Raw genomic sequence first — 18901 nt, forward strand, 5'->3', positions numbered from 1 at the left:
TTCTTTCTTTCTTTCTTTCTTTCTTTCTTTCTTTCTTTCTTTCTGCTATTGATTCAGTCCTCAAATTTATGAAATCTTGATGCTCTGAGAGAGAAGGAGGTGAGTAATGGCACATGGATTCTTTATAAGTTTGTGTGTCTTTGTGACTGATTTCTGGCCTATAGCGTTGTCCTGGTTAAAGCATCTGACCTTCCTTGCCCTGTAAATATCAGAAAAGGTCTGTTGGATAATGTATGGGACAGAGGAATGCTATAACTTATCCAACATAAGCACAGCAATACACAGTGCTATAGCTTGTGTGTGTCTGTGATTAGCCCCATTCTTTGACACTGTTGTGTGTCTGGCTGCGGTAGACTTGACTTCATGGGAACCGTCTGCACCCCTGGCTCTGAGCCGGGTCAGGTTGACCTACTACTCTCCTATTCTGCTAGCCACAATCCAGCGCTGGTAATATCCTCTCCACTACCAAGACCATCACTACCAACACCCCCTTCCAGCCCTCAGCTTTATCTCCACATGAAAGGGCTGTGAGCTCATTACCACAGCCTGGGGCTCATCAGGGCCTCCAGCCCCCAGGCCTTCTATAAGCCAGACCAGACCAGTGAGGATGGAGAAATTCAGCCATGAGGGAAGAGGAATTGAAGAAGAGAGAGCTCATATAGGGCTTGCCAGCTAGGCAGCCAGGTGTTACAGATATAGATAAGACACAGAGAGGAAGTAATAGAAGGGAAGTGATAAGGCAGGTAGGACAAGGTGGATGGGGAGGGGAGGATATGAAAAAGTGGAGACAGGGAAGCTGGTCGAGGATGGAATCTCTCTACTTCTATCTCTGCGCAATGTTTCATCCTCCGCAGGGCCCCAGTGTCACCCAGGCCTCCTCTGGCCCGGTCCAGCTTTGAAGTGCTAATGGGGCTTTTGGCTAATGCTCCACCGCAGGTGCCCCTGGCTCTCTCTTGCTTTCTATGCAGCCTCCCGGCCTCCCAGCACGGCCACATAGATGAGAAGAGATGAGAACCTTTTCAAAGTCTGCAGATGAGACCAATCTTTTTTCCCACTCCCCTCTCTCCCTCTGTCTCTTTTGCCCTCTGTCTTTTTTGCTCTCTATCTTCCACCCCCGCTTACTTTATCCCAACGCTTTTTATTGCTTCCCACCAGTCATTTTCTCTCACTTTCAGGTCTTTCTTTTGCCCTCTAACTCATTTTACCCTCTCTCTGATCCTCTTTCTCTCGGTCTATTTACTTGATTGAATTGAAGCACTACACTAGAGGGGGAAAAAATTAAACTGCTTCAAAAACAATTTAGAGTTCTAGTGGAGAAAAACAACTTTCTACAGGGTATAAATAATAAATCAAATGTAAAATCAGACATCTATAAGATGAAATGATTGTAAAAGGTGTTTAATATTCCTCTCCAGCCCCAGCTCCACCTCTCTCTCTCTCTCTGGTCTCATCTCTTTCATCCTTTCTGCTTTCCAACTGCGCGGTCCTCCTTTTCGATCAATACTCAAAGCCTCTCTTCTCCTCCTCTCTCCCTCTGAGGTGTCAGATTGGTGTGACTGTAAACCTGCTCCATTTACACCACACAACAGGTAGAAACACACACACACACACCTGCCCCATACGAACAAAGCTCCTATGACGGAGCGTGTGTGTGTGTGTGCAGTGTGTGTGCACCCCTAGTTGAAACAGTGGGGAGTGGAAATCGATTCTGTCTCCCAGCGATTGCCTATTATGCTTTACAAAGCACAGAGGGAAAGACATCCCCTGCACAGAACAACACACTGTTCCTCACCAAAAAACATCACCACAGTATGCACATCCACATCCACACACACAAACACAAAGACACTGGGGCTAATGAGATCACCGCTCCATGCTGCGATACCAGCAGGAGGGAATTGTGAGCAGGAGCCAATATTGGAGACAGATAGGCATTTGTACTGGCATTCAGTTTTTCCCTCTTCACCCTGCAGTTTTTACCGGAGTGTGGGCAGTCCACTTACCTAAGTGGACAAGCGTCTTTTGTTTGCACAGAAAGTAGGATGGCTGAGTGGAGTGCACACCATCATGTGAAACGCAGGAGAGAAGGTTCTGGTTAGAGTCAAACTGCAGTAAATGAGGTTTTTAAGCCCATATAGAAATCTAATACATGAACATAAATTCTCCTATACCAGAGAAACACCCCGTCTGGATATGGTTATGAAAACAACATATTGTCTTTATATGATCACATATGTGCACCCATACCAGTTCAACATACATATGTCACAGTGGGTGACTTAAACGAAATGGGAAAGATGCATATATTTGTAATATGTTAGACAAATATGAAATGTATGACATATATATAAAAAATATGGCTTCATCATTTCAAATGCACACTACATAGCTTTGTTCAAACCCAGAAGATTTTGAATTAAATTCTGCTGGAGATCACACAGTTTCCAAAGATATCAAACATCTTCTGCTGGATGACAGGGAAATGTGTATAAAATGATGCACAAGACATCTAGATATTTTCTATTTGATGTAATGGTGTAACCATAAAATAGCCACTTGGGCTGGAATATCTCACTCAATGTAAGTGTGATGTAGCTTCAGTGAAGCGTTGCAACAAGCAGATACAAAGTATGTGTCAGGGAAATATCTACCTTTGAAGACACGTAAACTTCAAAATCAGAATGTTAGGGCTTACTATGGACATACATACCATATAGAGAAATTATTTTCTTTAACTCTGTGCTCTTTCAGTAACACCAGTCCTCACATTCATACCAGCAGAGCCACAGTCTTCTACGTCCGGGAAGCCACGAAGCCACTGAGCAGCTTCACTGGAGCAGTATGAGGTGCCTTGCTCAAGGGCACCTTGAGTAGTTGCCGAGGGAAAGGAGTGGGTGTCACATTTTCCATCAGGAAATTCCTACCAGAGATTCAAACATGCAAACTTGCTGTAGTTGTAATCTCACCTCTTAAACTGTTAGCCACGTGGTTGACCTCTTGTCCATAGTGTTTTAAAGGCTGGCTTAAATCACACTACAGTAAATGATATGTTAAACTGAAGAAGGCTACTGTACCACTAATTTCCATCATTTGAGTTTTCTTTTTATTATCATTTACTAATAGATTTATAGCAAAGAACACAAGACAATTTCAGAACAACCAAACTAAAAGTGCTGGATTGTTTTCATTTACAGTGAATCTCAGGATGAAAAAGATTTGAAACAAGTGAAGTTTTATATTTTCTGACTCACAAACCCTCTGTCTACCTTGAAGAAAAAAAGAAATCAATGCCAGAGATCAGTCAGATTATTGAAATTCTATGAAGAAATGTGTAAGTGTCCTTTTTTGTGTCAGAATCTATCCAAATGTGCCAAAGTATGCATCTTGGTTATTGAAGATGTGACACACATGTATTCACAAGACCAGGAACTAAGATCAGAGTAGTTAGCACTGGACCTTAGGGAGAGTAACACAACGCATGGATAATGCACCGCATGATGGCGTTGACTGCATCATGAGTTCATGAGTTCAGCGGCTATGTGGCGACTCTGCAGCACCGCAGCCTGTGGAATCCCAAGAACAAAAGGCCTGGAGGTGTGCTAAGTATAAAGCTCTAAGAATGGACCTGCTCACCACATACAGACAGAGAGGAGACAGAGCCCTAAGTGCACACACACACACACACACACACACAAACACACAGTAATATAGCCATGGGGAATAGAAAGGAGTTCAACCAAGACTCTCCTTCCAAAGGATAAAGGGACGTGCCTTAAGCCTGTAATTACATACACGCATACAACTAAAAATCCAAAAATCTCTTTCCATCCGATACACCACACTTTTCCCAAGCGTTGGATAACATGCCCTTCTCTCACCAGCTCTTTCCCTCCGTGTGTCTTTTCCTCACTGAGAAAATGTAAACAGCCCTCGTCGGGTGCCACAGTGCACTGGTTGCTACAGCAGCAAATCAGCAGGAGGTGGGCAAAGTGTGTGTCTAGTATGCTGTGGCATTTGTGTGATTGCATGTGTGTATGTGAGGACATAATTTGTTTGTTTGTTCTTTTTAAATCTCTGGCTGAATCAGAGACACAGCCCGGGGAGGCAGGGTAGGGCCGGAACAGACATTTATCTTATTCATGGACTGCAAAAAATCTCCATCATAACAAGATGACAACAACACACTACAACAGCAAATCTGCCAGTGAAATAAGATAATACTTATTGTTTCCAGTGCAGTTCCACTCATCTCGGAAGATATTCTGGGAATATGTATAAGGCAGAATAAGGCATATCAGCCCACTCGTATCAAGAAAATGACTCTTGATTGAAGAAAATTCTGGAAACTAGTCATCGGAAACAAGTGGGGTTATTTCATACCGCTTGTAGATTTGTTCACTTATTTTAAGAAAAAACAAGATTTAAAAATGGAATCCATGACTTGATCAGTTGGAGATTTTTTGCAGTGTGTGGGTTTACTGGGCGTGTGCGCCGGGCAACGCAGGCAGGCGTATGTGTGAGCCGTTTCCTGTGTCTTCATGCTGCAGAGGATGTTGGGAAGGGTTTCGGTCCCCCACTCCCCTACCCAAGGGAGGCAAGGCTGTGTTTGGTTCTGCTTGGGGAGCCTCCAACCCTGCGCTGCAGTGTCCCAAGTCCAGCCCCTAACAGCTCATAACTAGAGATTACACACAGATACTGTAGTCCTCCTGCTAAGCCTCCAGCACAGGACACACTGCACGGCTTCCATGTGATGATTCAAAGCAGATAGTGTTAATCGAAAGCCCAGATCGTACTGTGGACTGTAACGAGACGGACAGATGCACTGAGCGAGGGAAACACCTTGCGCAAGGAGATTGCACTCTATTAAGGCAGTGATGAATGGACTGGATTTCTCATTCAGATAGCTGATGCAGGGTGGCTGCATTTGTACACCATGTGCAGATTTACTGCGCAGAGAAATTATGTACACATGTGTATAATGATGCTCATGCACAAACACTCATACAGGCATATGCACATACCCATACATACACACACACACACACACGCGCGCACACACACACACACATACACACACACAGGCAGCCTGCAGTATATGGGTTGTTATTCCTGGCGAGTTTTGAGCATTCCACAAGCCCCTGCCAGTGCAGAAAGATTCCAAGGAGTGTGTTCTGTGTGTGTCTTGCACACGCAGATGTGCGTGCACGAGGACATGAGGGCAGCCTTGTCTCCTGTGTGTGCCACTTCCAATCTGGACCGGGGCGAGGCCAGCCATCACAGAGGCAAACTGTCGGCAGCAGCACAGAGAGGAGGCCCCCTCGGCAGCTCCGTGAGTGAAATCCCTGTGTGTGTATACTCATGACGGATCTAGACCACACTATGATGTCTTATTCATGCCGTATCAATTCATAATGACCAGGCCAGTCCCCAATGTGAAGTGCGCACACACACACACACACACACACACACACACACACAAAAGCACGTACACAAACACTTGATTAGCAGGCGGTCATTACTGGATGGAGGAATAACGTGCGTGTGTGAATATCTAGAGCATGAGAACTATAGACCAGTCCGTATGTAGAGCAGTGTGTACCAGACACTGGACACACACACTCACATACACACACACATGCACACAAACACACAAGCACGCACGCACGCGCGCACACACACACACACACACACACACACACACAAAACAGCACTGATGTCCCAGCGCTTTAGTGTGAATATTTAACAAGCCTCAATCCATCTGTTCAATTATTCATGAGGAAGGACACAGAATCGTTAGTAAATACAAACACCGTTTCTCTCTCTCTGTCTCTCTCTGCATCTTTGCCACCCTGTCTGTCTCACTCTTTTTCACTTTCTTCTTCTTGTCTGTTTCTCTCCCTTCTCTCTCTCTCTCTCTCTCTCTCTCTCTCTCTCTCTCTCTCTCTCTCTCTCTCTCTCTCTCTCTCTGTCTTTCTCTCTCTCTCTCTCTCTCTCTCTCCTTGTGCTATGGTTGTGAATATTTCAGATGGCGGAGTGGTTTTTAAATTACCCCCTTTTGGCTTCCGCTCTCCTCACATGGTTTGGTCTGCGTTTCTCTCTCACACACGGTCTGACTCGTAAAGAAAACAGCGACAAGCCATAAAAGCCACTTTTACCAGCTGACAAGGACAGGGGCAGGAAGAGGGGCAGGGGCAGGGGCAAGGAGGGAAGGTTTGGTACAGTCGGCCACCAGGTCAGGTATTACTAGTGGCTGCAAAAACTCATACTCCGGCTCCACATCTACGTGGAGAGAATATGAACTAAAGTAGTCTGCTCTTCCAGTGCATGCCAGTATGCCTTTATTGTGCCTCAAGTTAACTTTACTCACTGAAAGTCTTTCCTGTCGCTGTTTACTTAGTGTCAGACAAACCACAGTCAAAGACATAGGAGCTAGAAATCAGTATGTCTGCCATCGATGGCACGGAAACCTCCTGATGAAGACGGGTTGCTATGGGGACCAGTGCCAAGTGGGGGCCCAGACAGACCCAGAGTGAGCGAAAGAGAGAGAGAGAGAGAGAGAGAGAGAGAGACCTAGCACGTTGAGGCAGGTCATTCATCAGCAGGGACAAAGGGAAGGAAATGACAAGACCAGCCTGCACCATTAACAGCCTGCCAGGCATGCACACGCACACACGCACAACATACACGCACGCACGCATGCACGGACGGACACACACATACATACACACACACACACACACACACAATACTGCACACAGCAGTATTATACAAACACTTAAAGAGAGTCACAGGGAGAGAAAAAACACATTCACATCAGTCTTTCATGCAGTCATACACACAAAGTTAAATGCTGAAAGAGTTTAATTAGCCTGGAACACAAAGAAATCCTGGAACACCAGCACCACTTTCCAAGCCAACGCACAGCAGCCTGCGTCAACTCAAATGGGAAAATACCGTATTCCTTAATGTTAAGACAGAGCCAAAAATGAACAGGATAAATGGGACTGAAGAATGATATATAGGTTTGATAATAGTGTGCATTATTTGTTATTCCACACCTCCTTCGTGCAAACAATTCCTTCATCTCACACTGAGAGACTGTTCCCTAAGCATCAGCCAGTCAACAAACAGAAAACACAGCATCCCTCCAACGCAAACACAGAACAGGCAGCGCTGCATCAACACATACTTAAAGCAGCTCTTTTATCTACAGAAAAAGCCATATAAAGAATGTAATCCCTCGTGTGCGCCTGCCATCTTCACATTAGCACAGAGAGATGCAATTACAGTGTTATTCTGTGTGTCTGTTTGTGTCTAATTAGTATTATTCTACATTCTCACTCTCATTCCTCGTGTGTGTGCATGCACATGTGAGTGTGTGTGTGTCTCCCAGATGGCATTTCAGCATGTGTTTAGGGTTTGTGTATATCAGTCTGCCCGTCGTCAAGCATTAACACGAAAATGAAGGATGAAAAAAAGGGCCTGAAAGGAAGATGAGACACTCCCCCCCCAGCCCTCTTTGCCAGGGTTTCCTTTGGTCCCCTGTAGTGCAGGTAGAGCCACACCCTTCCCTCCTGCCTCCTCCTCTCCCATACCTCCCATGGTGCTACTAAATGGAACACCTTTCAGACTATCAACCAACCCCCCCTCCATCCCCGTCCCTCCCGCCGTCCCTGCCCTATCTACATGTTGCCCATTAATGTAGGCAGCACTCACTCACTCACTCACTCACTCAGTCAGACAAGCCTGTGTTTACGCTGGTGTTTGTTTGTGGCAGCAAACACATAACACCATCATCTAAAACCACAAAATACCCTATCTCTCGCCCCCCCACCCCAATCTCAAGCCCAAACCAGATGCTATTCCCTGGGGCCAGCTATCACTTGTAACCCCCCCGCCTTCTTTTCTAACTCCTACACTCCTCTAGTCACCTCTCCCTCTCAGTTCTATCCCGCAGTCCTTCCTTCCTCCTGCTCTCCCACTTCGAACACGCAGTAATTACAGACACGGATGAGTAGATTACAGATCTGAAGTGCAGAGGTGGAGGAGTGGAGGGGTTGGAGGGCAGAGAAGAAGTCGGGGGCGGCAGGATGGAGAGGGGCAACAGGTCGTTAACAGTGATGGATGCAACTCTATTTTCACTGTTATTGTTCAGCATTGTTCTCTGCACTGCGCCGCTCACCTCTGCACCGCTGTTCCCATGCCTCCTCGTCAATGCCATCCATCATCACCGGCGTTAACCAGCTCTAACTATCTCTAATAATCTCTAATCAACTCCAGTCAGCTCCATTTATCTCTCCTCTGGCCCTCATGCATCAGTGTCTCTCTTATCTCTCAGGCGTGGGGAGAGATAGAGGTGTGCGGAGGTGTAGATCGAGTAGTTACACTCTTTGCTCTCAAAACAGAATGCAAAACAGGCAGCTCAGTGAAGGTCTATACCTCCGCAGCTCCATCTTCTGCTTCACAGCAAAAAAAAAAAATCTCCATCTTAAGTAAGTCATTTAGTCTCATATTCAGTGTCAAAATCTGCCAGTCGGATGAGAAAAACCCACTTTATTTCCAAAGCTGCTTCATCTGTTTCAAGAATTGTTCTGAGAGCACGTATAAATATGCCGAAATAAGTCAGAATAAGGCAAATCCACCCACTAGTATAAGAAAATTATTAGAATTGGAAACAAGTGGGGCGTTTCTGAAAATTAAAATTAAGGTATAAGATTTTTTTTTTATATACTTTTGTTTAATTTGATACATTTTCAGCCAACCAAATCGTTCAGCCAACCAAAGTTTTGCATCTCAGATCTGATTTTGTCCTTATTCTTCTTGAAAGTTTTTCAGCGAGGATGCTTAAATGCCCTAAGACAATCTCTCCAAGTGTCACTTCTTAAACACTCTGTTCTTAGCAACAATGCTTGCTCTAATTCACCGTCCTCCCTTTGTAGTGAAAGCTCCTCATTACTCCACTGACTTAATGACTGCATGAGAGTCAAGTGTTTAAACCTCCCCACAACACAACAGGACCCCCGCTCATTTAACCGACAGCCTTTTATTAACCCAGCTAGCTCTTCCTCAAAAGTTTAATGAGAGCCAAAACCTCATCCACGGTCCCTCCTTCACTCCTGCCATCTACTGTATCCCCAACGTCCTTCTCTCTGTTTGTCCTTTCAGCAGGATTTTGGAGACAGATCGGCACTTTGTTACACAACTTTCTCCCCAAACGCTTATTCCAGAATGAGTAAAAAGAAAGAGAGAGAGAGGTGGAATAGATGGGAAAGACGAGTGGTAAAAAGTAGAGGAAAGGAGGGGGGCAATTAATCCTCCATGGAAGAGAAGAGAAACCATCTGGGTTAGTGCTCCACCTGAGGGCAGCGGGCTTTCACATTAACCTCTCTTGTTAGGACTGTAAAGGCAGACCCTAACAAGCCCCTGTGAGCACTTAGAGCAAGTGCAAAGACACACACACAAACACATATGCACCCATGCACTTCTTTTTCTCTCTCTCTCTCTCTCTCATGCTCTCTCTCTCTCAACACACACACAACTGCACACATGGAATAGCAGCGCAAGTCTTCCTTGGGGAGCTCAGAACCTTTTAAGTCCATTAAAAGCTGCTGGCGGGAGCGAGACGGGGCTGTAACCTAACCGCATCAGTCTGGAACCAGAACCCATGGTGTGGCCCAGACACACAGCTAAAGGAGTCAAGAAACACATTAGGAAAAAGCTTTGTGCTCGACTCCAGCTCCTGATTCCATGCTACTAGCCTTAATCTTTAACAAGTGTTAGAAGTCTCTTATAAAGCAGTTACTGTCAGTCAACCCGAGGCACCATAAAGTTTGCATTATTTTAGATTCCGTCATGGTGAGAGGGCTAACATTTGTTTAACCGCTAAAGAACACACGTCACTTCCACACCTGAAACGTGCGCTTCAAGGTCCATTATGGCTCCCTTTCATCCAGTCAAGGACAAAGAACAAATGAGTATATACACAGACACATAACGAATCGATTAAGCAGCACTAAACAAAGTCTTATTCTCCAGAACATGGCTGAGGAGCCAGCGCTAGGTTTAGAATAATGAGCGTGAAGTTAGATTGGATGAAACAGCCGAGCTATGTTAGTTCAATCCTCCGGCTGCTGGCAGAGCCGACTGCTCCAAATGGGCTAATCATGGTTGTTCAAGGCCATCCGCTGGTCTGGAAGGCCTCGCTCGGCTCTGCATGTGCTCCAGCTAGACAGCCACTCTGTACTGCTCAGTTTCAGCAAGCCACAAGTGAGCCGTCCTTGCACCGAGCGATGACGCTTTGCCCTAAAGCCCCGCAGGTTGGCTTTGACATAATGATAGGTGACATGGGGAGATAGTTGCGAGGAAGCGACAGATAGATTCAAGATGGTGTTGAACATCAAACGAAAGATAAATGGATCGAGGGCTGAGGTTGGGATCGTGGGTTAGGAGTACTACTACGCGGATAGCAGGGAGGGAAATGATTTTTCCGTGTCCCACTGTTTCATTATTCCCAGATGCGCCAGGTAATCTGAACTTGAATAATGGGAGCTGGAATGATCAGCCAGCAACAGGGACACTGATTATCTCCAGAAAAAAAAAAATGGTTGGAATGGGAATATAAGTTTAGCATTACTCTGGGATAATCTCACTGCATGGGGTGTACAAGTGTGAGGGTGTGTGGGTGTGTGACAGTATGAGACTGGCTTTAACAAGTGGAAACCGATTGAAGAGTGTGATGACACATTACATTCATAGGACAGGGGTATATGGTACCTCTGACACACTGGGCTTTGGGGACCTCTCCAGTGATATAAAACAACCTCATTAACGAACACAGACATCCTTTCACCTGGAACACTTTTCAAAGTCTAATGTCTCCCTTATTTCAGTTCCACAAGTCCTGCCATCGCACCAACTCCCTGTCACCAGCGGATTCACACACAAACCGGCGGACTAGCCCAGAGAATCTGCAGACGACTTGGCATGAGGAACCAATGACCAACAAGGGACTCATGGTTTTCTACTCATCCGGTCCACTTCGTCTCACACACATAAGTCATCCAGCGAGGCTGATCATTGATGAGGTCTGGATTCCAGCAAAGCATAACTACATCATTCTACATCATTTTCTACATCGATTTTTTTTTTTTTTTTAGACTCAAACCAAAGCAAACATCTATCAGTGATATTGAAGCTATGCTGTGCAGAGTCATAAGGGTGGGCATAATGAATAAAGTAGATTGTGCCAAAGACAGAGAAATGAGGCATTTGTGCACTAACAGAGAAGAAGAATGAGAATCTACTCTACTGAGGTAAAAAGTGAGTGTACTTACAGTCGGGACAGGGCAGGGTTCTTCTGAAACAACAACTCAGGAAGCTGCTGCAGTTGATTACGGTTCAGACGCCTGCGGCAGGGAAAACATATGATCAACCAGAGTGCGTGTGCTTGTGTGAATGCATGTAAGTGTGCGCCCTTGAATGTGTAAGGAGTGAATAATTTCTGCTAGCTGCTGTAGATTTGGCTTAGCCACAGGCTATTGTGTTTCAATGCTGCGCTGAATGTCACATAAATATCTGACTGAAAGTTCAGGGAAATTAAACTGCTAGTCAGAGACAGTGTCGTAAATTATCTCCGCACACTTAAATTGCAACGCTGTGCAGAGCAGATTTCAGCACTGTGGTGACTTTCCCAGACTAACGGGATAGCAACATTCCCATTCGAACAAGTGAATTAGATCCATCAGTTATCTGAACATGAACAGATTGTATCTGTGGTGAACTATCAAAACAGTGTGTCTCTAAATAACATTAAAAGAGATGGATGAGCCTATTCAAGTCCAAGACAGTATTGAAGGAATTGGTGGCTGGCATCAGACTTCTCCATGTCAAACAACTAACATCCAAGACTGGCAGGCTTTATGCAAATACAACAATTAAGCCAATGAGGAACAGACTGCTGCTAATCTGTTGGAAACCACAACTCTCTCCCCTCTCAATGGCCCACTGGAGGCACATGGGAGTGAATGGCTGTGGCTGTGGCAGAAAAGGGGCTGCAAATCTGAAAGGCAGGCTGCTGCTGTGCCTTTAGACACATTAGACAGATGTTGGGCCCTGTGCCACACACTGTATATACAGAGGAGAGAGCTTAGCCAGCTGAGGTGGAGATTTAGTGCGTAATGGGCATTAATGGTCTGTTGCTGTTCTGTTCACACTGAACTGTACCTGCAGGTGGGTTAGTGGCTTTTCTTCATCAGAGAAACAAGCCGTTTCATTTCCACATTGGTCTGGCACAAGGCTATGTCTCGCCAATGTTTGGGATCAGTGGAATTTGGAGAAGGAGAGAAAGGCGAGCAGCGCAGACTAAAGAGCAAGGCCTCAAGTTTGGTGATGTAAATTGTTACTGTGGGTTTCAGATCAGGGGAAAGTCTTTTATACGTTAACCACTGTGTGTGTGTGTGTGTGTGTGTGTGTGTGTGTGTGTGTGTATGCATGTGTGTGTGTGCGTGCGTGCGTTCCTCCATGTGTCCATAAAGTCATCTGCTCCGCACATTTCCATGTGGGTAGCACTATCGATTTGCTAATGAGCTGACTGAGGTGTGGTTGACTGTGTTTTGTCTGTGTGTTTTCCCAGCCGCTTTACAAGCTGTTGAGGAGTGCCGGTGCTGTCCAGATGAGCTGGGGCGTTGTGGTGGGGAGGCCTCTTAAACAGTCTGAGCCCACACATCCCACTGAGGGCATTCCTGGTGGGCAAAGCTAATAAAACACACCCCCAGCCCATGCTATACCCTCTCAGCACCATCTAACCACAGTGGAATGACAGGGAAGCGCCTCCCACACTGTCCACTACTATTACACCACTTTTTACCCAGGAATACCTGCTAAAAAAAAAAAAAAAAAAAAAAAAAAAAAAAAACATGGGACACCATTTTCATTAGCAGTTCCACACCCTATCTTTCACCCGCTGGTTAACCACTGTCACAATCTTCCAGTCCAAGTGAACTGCAATGTTTTTGCTGACATTTTAGCCTATATTACAACAACACTATGAAAACAGTCTAGTCCAATCCAAAAGAGGGCAGTTTATAGGAATTTATCATAACTTACACAGAGGATAGTCATGCCTACCTACAATGTAGATCATGTCCTGTATCATTGCACCTTTGTCAGTCACAAATTAGCAGACGGCCTGTTGCCAATCAGATCTGAAACCGATAACTGCCTAGGACTGTTACAGGGTTCAAAACACAGGACTGAAAAAATGGATTAACCCATTTACACTGACCTCAGGTCCAAGTCATAGTGGAATTTTAGGTCAGTGTGAAAGGGGTTTCAGGCACATGACAATCAACGGGATCCAAATCTTTGTTGCTATAATTACACTTAGTAGAGATGAGTCTCCAGTCTCCATTTTCATTTGAAAAAGATGTGACATTAAGCCCAGAGATGCAGTTAAGAAAAGAAAAGCTCATTTCTGTGTACAGGAAACGGTGGGTGGTACTCACAGTCTCTCCAGCTCCTTCATGTCATCAAAAGCTCCACGCTCAATCACCCCAATCTGGTTCTCCATCAGCTGCCTGCAGAGAGACACAAAAAAAGAAACAAGAAACAAAGAAAGTGAGAGACTTAGAAGCCATAGCTGATACAGTGTGGCTTTTATTTTTCGTGGGCCTGTGGGCAGTCGCTCCTGCTTGTAACAAAAGTGTATGAGCTGTGGGTGTTCGGGTGGCAAGACTTCTTGTAGTACACACTCAAGGTGGTTGCGACAGATTCAACACCTCAAACACACACACACACACAAGAGTATGCACACAAACACACACACACACACACACACACACACACACACACACACACACAGGGCAGTGGTGTGGACTGGGGGCACAGTGTGGAATTTTGGCAAAGTAAGCGGGATAGCAGCCAGGAAAGTTTTCCAAGGTGTCTCAGAAAATGTGGGTCTGGGCACTGGTGTGGTCCGCTGGGTGCAGAGGGTGGGTGGAGGCAAGACGAAAGGTAGGCAGAGGGTCAGAGAGTGTGTGAGGGGAAACTGAGGCGGGTTCCAAGGCTTTACAATTGGCAGGATCAAGGGAAGGAGGGTTATGTGTGTGTTTATATGGGCATGCTGAACTGCACAGTTGGATAGTATCAGAGCTGCAGGGTTCAAACTACATCAAGTCTATTAGTCATATACAAACAAACAAGAACAAACATACACACACATACTGTACAAACATGCACACACATGCAGACACACATCCTGTCCGCACCTACACTGCCAAAGCTAACGCACGAAAAAAAAAGAAGAAGAAAAAAGCCTGGGATGGTTTTGGAAGTGTTACAATAACACAAGGTCGGAAAGGAGAGAAAAGCATCCAGCAGCTTCAGAAGCAACAAGAGCGTTCCTTCATTACGTATACAACTGTTCTGTGTTGTAGGCAGCCTCTCATGTCTCCTGTGAGGCCTTGCCGCGCTGCAACTCAGCAGTCTGGGCTTCCTCCCCATCGAATATAAATGCTAATCACTGTTCGCACTCCATAAACATAGAGAGAAAAGTGCAATTCACCTCCGATCTCTGTCTCATGAATTTAGATGGAAGTGAGAAAAAAAGAGACGCGGAGTTTTGAATTGAGGAAACTTTTTTTTTCTTTTATATAGACATATCTGAGTGCAACTAGCTTTTCAATTTCTCTGGTCTTTTTCCATTTACTTTTTTTTATGATTGTTCCCCTATAGCTCTGTGTTTCCACTTACACACATTCACATACACACACACTGCTCTCTCATGCCAGCCAGTTATCCCGCGCCAGACCAAAGCTCCTTTCACACATGCATTGAACTCTTGAACTTATCCGGACATTACCCAGAGGAGCTATATGTGAAAACGCAAATGTCAAAATCAGTTGGACCGGACATTAAATGGACTTCACCCTGCCAGCTCCCTAGCACAAAGTCTGTGTAATGTCCGATTGAGTCCATATGTGAATAGAATATGTCATCGTCCAGAGAATTGTGGGCAAGTGGGCGTGTTGATGATGTTTCTATCATGCGACTGGTGCAAAACCAGAAGAATATAAACATCTGAGGCTATATTGCTTTCACTCTTTTGCTGATATTGTGGACACATCCAAATACATGTAGTACTGATATCAGCGCAAAAACAGTAATCGTTGTGGATGAGTCAGTGGCCTTGTCTGCCATCTTCATTGTGCTATAAACAAAACACTGTGATTTCCGTAGCAGCTTTTTTGTATTATGTGCTGGCATGTAGGCCACCCCTCGCCTAAACCAAATGAAGACGTTTTAGTGGATGAAAACACGTCTGACATAGACAATCTTCTGTTGTGTGCTACATGTAAGAAAGGTCAACTCTGGACAATGTCCGGACCTGATTGATTGTGCGGAGTTCATATGTGAGAACGGCTGAAGAGACACACAGACAGAGAGTGGTGGCAATAAATCAGCCGGGTTGATTTTAGACTGACAGGTTGGCTGGCAGCTGACTGTAAAGATAAACCTCTGTTCCTGTTTGGCCCTCTACAAAGGCTGACCGGGGTCAACAGGATCAGGGGTCAACCCACTGTTAGTCTCCATGTTGTCAACCCATAGAAGAGATTCCTGCCCCAACATAAAGCATAGACACACACACACACTCACACAAGAAACACTCAAGCACAGACATATCTAAACCATGTTAATCATACATCATTTATTATGTTGACTGATGGTTTTCAGAGTAGCATCACAGTGTGTGTGGGTGGGTGTGTATCATAGCTGGGGGTAGTGCAGTGGTAGCTGCAGAGGAATGAGAAACTTTACAGCCAGTGAGGATCTGCCTTTAGTAACCCTGCAAGGAGCTGTTTCCTTCCTACTTGCGGGTGACAAGCTGGAGACACGAAGGCATTTAACCTCCAGGTGGGGGGAGGCAGTGGCCGAGGAAAGGAGGTATGTGGAGGAAGAGGACTGGTGGAAACAAGAGGTTTAAAGTTGGGAATGGGAACAGAGGATAGGGGGTTGGGCAACTAACAATAAGGCTCTAAAATAGTCTGGCTTTGCCGAACAGTGAGAATTATGTGCAACTCATGTTACATTTATAACATGCTCAGGTCTGTGCAGCTTCCCCCATACATACATGTATTTATACTTTTACAACCACTTTAACACTATTACTTTAAGTCACAAGTGCTATTTAATTTCACCACGGAGGGAGTCAATGACTTCACCTACATGTGCTAACTGTGTTGAGTGCCTATTTAGGAGAGATGCCTGTGTACACACTACCTGTCAATGTGTTGCCATATAGGGGGAGTATCTGTGTGAGTGTGTGTCGAAGGAAGGATAAGTGCTACTACAATAGACAAAATGCAGTGAGAGTGAGGTCCATTATATCACTAGCCGAAGCCACTCAGCAGCTTAATGTACTCTGGAGAACCACTCCTGACAAGAGCATTTCCACTTCACTGTGTGAGTATGCTAATTTGAACATTTCCAGCAAGTCTGTAAAACACGGGGACTGCAAGGCTAGATGTGCACAAACACTCATCACATTACATCGTACAGCCAGGCATATAAATGTGAAGGTAATTACTTACAGAACACGGAGGTACTTGAGTCCGGCGAAGTCGCTCTTGGTGATGCGTGTGAGATTATTCCCATTCAGCTCCCTGCAATGACAGACATGCAAACACAAATGAATAATTAATCTCGATTCTCCCTCTGGGCCTACTCAGCCGGGTGACTCACAGAGCAATCAGTGGCATGCAGGCTATTTTGTCCACTGATACCTGAGTCATAGTTTTATGCTGTACACAAAACCACACACTTTGCACATACTGATTATGCACACGCAACACACACAACATGTCTTCAGGCTGAGTGCCAAGGCATGTGAACTGCTGATGTGACATGAGTTGAGTATTTGTCTGCAGGATATACATAATATTATTGGGTGGAGACTGAAAGGATATCTTAAGTGAAGCTTACCCTCAGTTATAATTCTAAAAACCGAGATATTAGAAGCTCTATTAAAACGGAATCCACATCTGAGCTGCTTGTGTTTCTATTCCAGCCCTTGTCTCTAGTCCCTCCTTTTTTGTCTGCCACCTCCTTCTACTATTGGTGGGGATTAGCAGCAGGCAGTGGAGGGGATTTGGACAGAGCCACAAGGCCAGAAAGCTAAGTGCTGTGGATATAATGGGAGCAGCCTCCCTGCTGGGAGCTGGCCCTCTCTGGAAATTGTGGGAGAGAAAGAGAGAGAGAGAGAATAATTGAAAAAGGTTTTAAACTTGCCATTTAGTTCTTTTAGTTAATCATCTATTGGGTGGCAATAATTCCTTGCAAGGCATCATGCTGCCTTTAAATTATTCCACTGGTAGCGTGCTGAACTTGAATGTGACATTCTGTAATTTTGTGGATTCATGCACTGCAAAAAATCTTCATCTTAACAAATAATTTTGTTTCATATTCAGAGTTTTTTTTTTTTTTTTTTTTTTTTTTCTGAAAACAAATGAAATTTTTTGGACAGTGAGATGGCATAATCTCATTTGTTTCCAATGCAGTTTCACTTGTTTCAGTTGATTCACTTGATTTTTTTTTTTTCTGGGAAGAAGAATAAATATGTTGAAACCAGGCAGAATAAGGCAGATTAGCCCAGTGGAAGTCTATCAAGAAAACACCTGACTCAAGAAAACTCTGGAAACAAGTTGATTAACACTGGAAACAAGAGGGATTATCTCATCCTACTGGCAAATTGTTTCACTTGTTTGAAGAAAAACAATATTTTAGCACTGAATAGGGGACACTTGTTAAGCATGTTTTGTCTTCTGTAACATATTGCATCCTGATGACAGAAGCACAAGACAACAGGCAAAGCGTGCCAACCATACAAGCCACCCGGGCGAAAAGCGTGGAGAAAAACCATGATCCTCAGTGTTTCTCTTTGCTACTGCGTCTCCTCAGCAATGCAAGGGTCCACCCTAAGATCCGCCCCCTCCGACACCCAGAGCACAACCGAAAAGCTGGTTCCAAATCTACACTGCGAGCACCGGTCTCTCTCTCTTAGTCAATCTCTCCCTCTCTCTTCTAATGACCACTCCAGGGACTGTAGTGCTATGCAGTGTGCAAGAGAGTGGTCATTATAGACAGATGGTGTGTGTGTGTGTGTGTGTGTGTCTGTGTGTGTACACAGGTGCATCGACAGGCCAAGCAGCAGGGCCACGGGAAATAAATAATGGACTGAGCTTCATTAGCCTGGGCTGCGATACACACATGTGATGTTCATTACAGGTGCTTACTCAGATACACACACAGGCGCACACTGAAGATAAGACATTGGGACATTGGGCTCCCAATGTCTTATCTTCAGGGTGGCCATTGCTGACGACACCCTTAGGAGTTGACGGATATGGAGGAAAAGAAATGGAGGATTAGCAAGGGGAGGGACGGTTAAAATGAAGGGAAGCTGTGGGAATTTGTGGGGAAAGTCACTGTCATGATCCTGGAAACATTTTCAGATGACGACATATTATTCTGCTGGAAGTACCCATGTGAAAACAGAGTAGACTGTGGCCATGAGGGGAAGCACCTGGTCGGCAATGATATTAAGGTACACTGTGGTGTTCAAACAATACTCACATAGTATCAACGAAACCAGGAAGTCCCAAAAAAGCTACCAGTGGTACCAAGAAATCATTCCCCACACCAGAATACCAAACCCAGCAGCTTGCATTGTTGAAACCAGACAGGATAAACCAACTGGATCATGCTGTTAAAGCCATCAGCATGTTGCAACAAAAAATGAGATATGTCAGAGTCAGACCAGGTAATGTATCTTCCACTTGGTCCAGTGTTGTTATAGCTTCAACTTCTTGGTCTTGTTCAGTGTTTGCACTGCAGACTCTGTTATTTG

The 18901-nt window shown here is 45.0% G+C and overlaps 1 protein-coding gene across 1 annotated transcript in view; it reads right to left on the reverse strand.

Moving 5' to 3' along the window:
* slit1a (slit homolog 1a (Drosophila)) overlaps window positions 1–18901 on the reverse strand; it is a 97692-nt gene that overhangs the window by 67567 nt on the left and 11224 nt on the right. Inside the window, exons 2-4 of the mRNA XM_030070762.1 lie at window positions 16587–16658; window positions 13503–13574; window positions 11334–11405 (exon numbers count right to left, since the gene is read on the reverse strand). Coding sequence (XP_029926622.1) covers window positions 11334–11405; window positions 13503–13574; window positions 16587–16658 — 216 coding nt within the window. The remainder of the gene's footprint in view (window positions 1–11333; window positions 11406–13502; window positions 13575–16586; window positions 16659–18901) is intronic.

Source organism: Myripristis murdjan, chromosome 15 (assembly GCF_902150065.1).
Source record: "Myripristis murdjan chromosome 15, fMyrMur1.1, whole genome shotgun sequence".
Lineage (NCBI taxonomy): Eukaryota > Metazoa > Chordata > Actinopteri > Holocentriformes > Holocentridae > Myripristis > Myripristis murdjan.